This window comes from Rhagoletis pomonella, unplaced genomic scaffold (genome assembly GCF_013731165.1).
Source record: "Rhagoletis pomonella isolate Grant_MI unplaced genomic scaffold, Rhpom_1.0 Rhpom_scaffold_00113, whole genome shotgun sequence".
In the NCBI taxonomy this organism is placed as follows: domain Eukaryota; kingdom Metazoa; phylum Arthropoda; class Insecta; order Diptera; family Tephritidae; genus Rhagoletis; species Rhagoletis pomonella.
The window spans coordinates 30,265-33,925 of NW_023458667.1; the positions used below are offsets into that span (position 1 = coordinate 30,265).

The 3,661-nt window shown below is 38.5% G+C and overlaps 1 protein-coding gene across 1 annotated transcript; it reads left to right on the plus strand.

Moving 5' to 3' along the window:
* Positions 1-1,253: 1,253 nt before the first annotated feature.
* On the plus strand, positions 1,254-2,436 carry LOC118750015 (post-GPI attachment to proteins factor 2-like). The gene is made up of 2 exons (XM_036484756.1): positions 1,254-2,058; positions 2,123-2,436. The coding sequence occupies exons 1-2, from the start codon at positions 1,422-1,424 to the stop codon at positions 2,257-2,259; spliced, it is 774 nt and encodes a 257-aa protein (XP_036340649.1). The 5' UTR covers positions 1,254-1,421; the 3' UTR covers positions 2,260-2,436.
* Positions 2,437-3,661: the final 1,225 nt, after the last annotated feature.

Genomic DNA, 3,661 nt, shown 5'->3' on the forward strand with positions numbered 1-3,661 from the left:
CACTTTTTTTGCGTACACTTATTTTGCATGTTCTATTTATTTTAGGGCCGATTGCACCATGTCTAGTTAATTCTAACTCCCAGTTAAACATCTTTATCGACGTTATCGCCACCCATCATATAACGTGTGATCGATAAAGCAGTTAACGTGCTTAACTGAAGGATGTACCTCCAGTTAGCGTTAACTAGACATGGTGCAAACGGCCCTTAGGGGGAATAACACACGTCTTCTTATATTCCAACAGCTCGCGCGCCCAAAGTGATAACAATACATTCAACCGGGTTAAGAATTCGGGCGCACATCAGAACCGCGGACAGCGGCAACACCAGCGCGCCACTCTTCAACCGGGGTGAGGACCCGCGGCGCACATCAGCACCGCGCACAGCGGTAACACCAGCGCGCCACTCTTCAACCGGGTTAAGCATCCGGGGCGCTCATCAGAACAGCGGACAGCGGCTACACCAGCGCGCCACTCTTCAACCGGGGTAAGCACCCGGGACGCGATCATCAGAACCGGAAACAGCGGCAACACCAGCGCGCCACTCTTCAACCGGGGTAAGCACACGGGGCGCACATCAGTACCGCGGAGTAGCGGCAACTCCCAGTTAAACATCTTTATCGACGTTATCGACACCCATCATATAACATGTGATCGATAAAGCAGTTAACGTGCTTAACTGAAGGATGTACCTCTAGTTAGCGTTAACTAGACATGGTGCAAACGGCCCTTACTTAAGAAGTTGTGTTATCTCATTGAATCATTGAAATCGGTTTTAGGGCGTGTGTGAATCGGTAACAAAGTTCTATGGGGAAAGATATTGAATAATACTTTTACTATGGTGAGACAGTTTTGCCAATCTGCTGTGTGAAATCAAATATTTTTTGACAGCAGTAAATTTTTTATAGCCGCAGATTTATGCGCAATAAACTATTACAAATTGAAGTGAAATTAATATTTTGAGAAAACATCTACCATCACTGATTGCATTTCATCAATTTAAGCTTTTGTTTTACGAAAAATTACACACAGCAACAATCGTTGCGAATGTCAAAATTTTCTATGCAGTTGTCAAAAATTTCACTAGCCTCATGAGCTACTGAAATTTTATTCACCTCATAGTTGTCAAAAATTTACTTGCCCAAACTTTGTTACCGATTCACACACGCCCTTACAAGTCGGAATCAAAAATCGATGTTTTGGAAACTCGATTTTATGTCAAAACATCGATTATTTATAAAAATTGATGTCGACGTCTCAGTTCTAATACGCCCATGGGAGGGTTGGTTGCCCATTGAGGTAAAACCTTCAATAGTGGGTATAATTTTGAACATTTTGGGCTAAGAGCAGTAAAGTTAATACGTAAACGATGCAAATTGATAATTCAGAAACAAGCATATGTTTAAAGTGATTTTAGAGTATTATGTTACCAACCTCTGGTAGCTACAACCGATTAGATGGCCCACAACCTCTTTTCCGCATCCGATTTGGCAAAATTGCCATAGCCGTTGTGAGTCTTGCCCTGGGCAGTTTTTTATTTTGTGTTATTTGGTCGCTATTGTTCGAGTTTGAAAGTTCTACTTCCACGCACTGTGATGTACATAATTATTTGCCCTCCATATCATCGGCCATAGGAAGTTATGAACCGCAAAAAACAGTTTGGCGATTGGCAATAACACTGCAATTGCCCGCTCGGATTGTGGTATCGAAAATGTATATGCAATACTATAAAGATACGATCCGGCGAAATCGTCGTGTATATGCTGTTATTGCTTGCTTGTTAAATATGTCTGAAAATTTAGCTTTGCTAAGTTTATCGTTGTGGACATCCATGGACAACTATCGGATTCATAGAAACTCCTTCGTTGTTTTTATTGCATGCAGTGAGGTTTATATGCTTATTTCTTATTTTCTCAACAAAAATGGCCGTAAAGTACCACTCTTACCGATGGAAGAAAAATCATTGATGTACAAAAGAAATTTATTTATAACAAACGTCACTGCATTTATTTTAGCCGGCTATTGTTTCCTGCGGCATAATTCGTTGTGCGAGGCAGGCGGTAAGTAACTAAATAACCAACTTATTGAACCGTTAAACTAAAACATTTTATTTTCGTCACACAGTATATACTTTCTTTGCGCTTTTCGAGTATATTGTAGTGCTGACGAATATGGCTTACCATATGACTGCTTACTGGGACTTTCATGCCATGCATGTTACTTTTGATTGGGAGAGAGGACTTTATTTATCACAATTTTAATTAAAATTACATTGTATTAGAATAATTTATGTACTATTGTCGAAGCTTTGTGTTAGCTTTAATGTAATTTTAGATCGGAACTTTACTTAACTTTATAAAGCGCAAACTTTTTGTTTTACTCAAACATTCGCAGGAAATAAATTTAAATCATTGCGTTCCAGGTGCTCACGAAATTCACGATTTGCAGTTTTTTTTTGCAGGAAAGCGTACCAGGCATTGTATAGGCTTGCAAGTATGGAAGCGCCATTTTGTTTTGTTGAGATCACCTGATTTTCAATTCTCTCATTCCCCGCACAGAGTTACATTCAAGTTTCAGAAAAAAACTTTAAAATGTAAATTGAGGAATATTTGAGGAAAATCATATGAATTGATTAAATTAAAAATTCGTGCCAAGTTTGGCGTTTTCAATAATAACGATGAATGTGTTTGTTCCAGGCAATAATTTAAAATATTTGTGAAACTCATCGTTTTGCGCTAAAATACAACAATGTGCGTAAAATTCGTTGTCATTGTTTCCGTTTTGATTTGCATTTATCTTTATGAAATAAATTAAAATATATTTCTTTCCAGAGCGACATACGGACAAGTGAGATGATAAATTTTTATGATGAATTGTAATGGCGCTTGTAGTCCCGACCAGATTTCTGGTGTCGGTTGACGCGCAGTGATACAGCTAAACACAGCTTATTTGAATTTGCGCCTTTTTTACTTTCCGCACGTTCTTTTTCCTAGAAAACACGAACCTATAGAAATTGCCCTGTCATTGTGTCGAGACAAAACCTTCTTGGTGCGAACGCTGAATCTTTTCAGTCTTTCCTCTTCAAGACGTCTCACAGTGAACATCGCAGTAAGCTTTAATTTTTACAAGGAAGTCAAGTTTTGTTCGCCAACCATACATAAGCAAGTAAGCAGGATTTCAAAGAGAGAAAAAAAAAGAAATAAACCATTCCACATACGACTATTAAAATTCCTTTAACATACCTTGTAGGATTTTTCAATCGAAACGCTTGATTGGTTTCTGGTCGCAAACCACATTGGATTCATCCACTACAAAGGGCATTATAAGTACTTACTTGAAAAAGTGTACTCCAGTGCCAAGTCCAAATCGGGTAAATAATTCCATCATATATCGTCGGCTTAGAGTGTAAACCTGCTAAATCAGTTTTTTGGCAAAATTGACTTTTTGATGCAGTTCGAAGGAGTAGGCGATTCCGCAGTTGGCAAGCAAAAAAATACGACAATATAAAAATTTAATTGTCAAAAAATTATTTGATGAGTAAAGCTGCTAAGTACAATCAGTTCAAATTCAACTGCTAAATCCAACATATTGTGCTTGAATAACTCAGTGAGAGGGGAAACCGTGGCGATTATGTGGTTTGGCAACTCCAATAAATCACCAGTG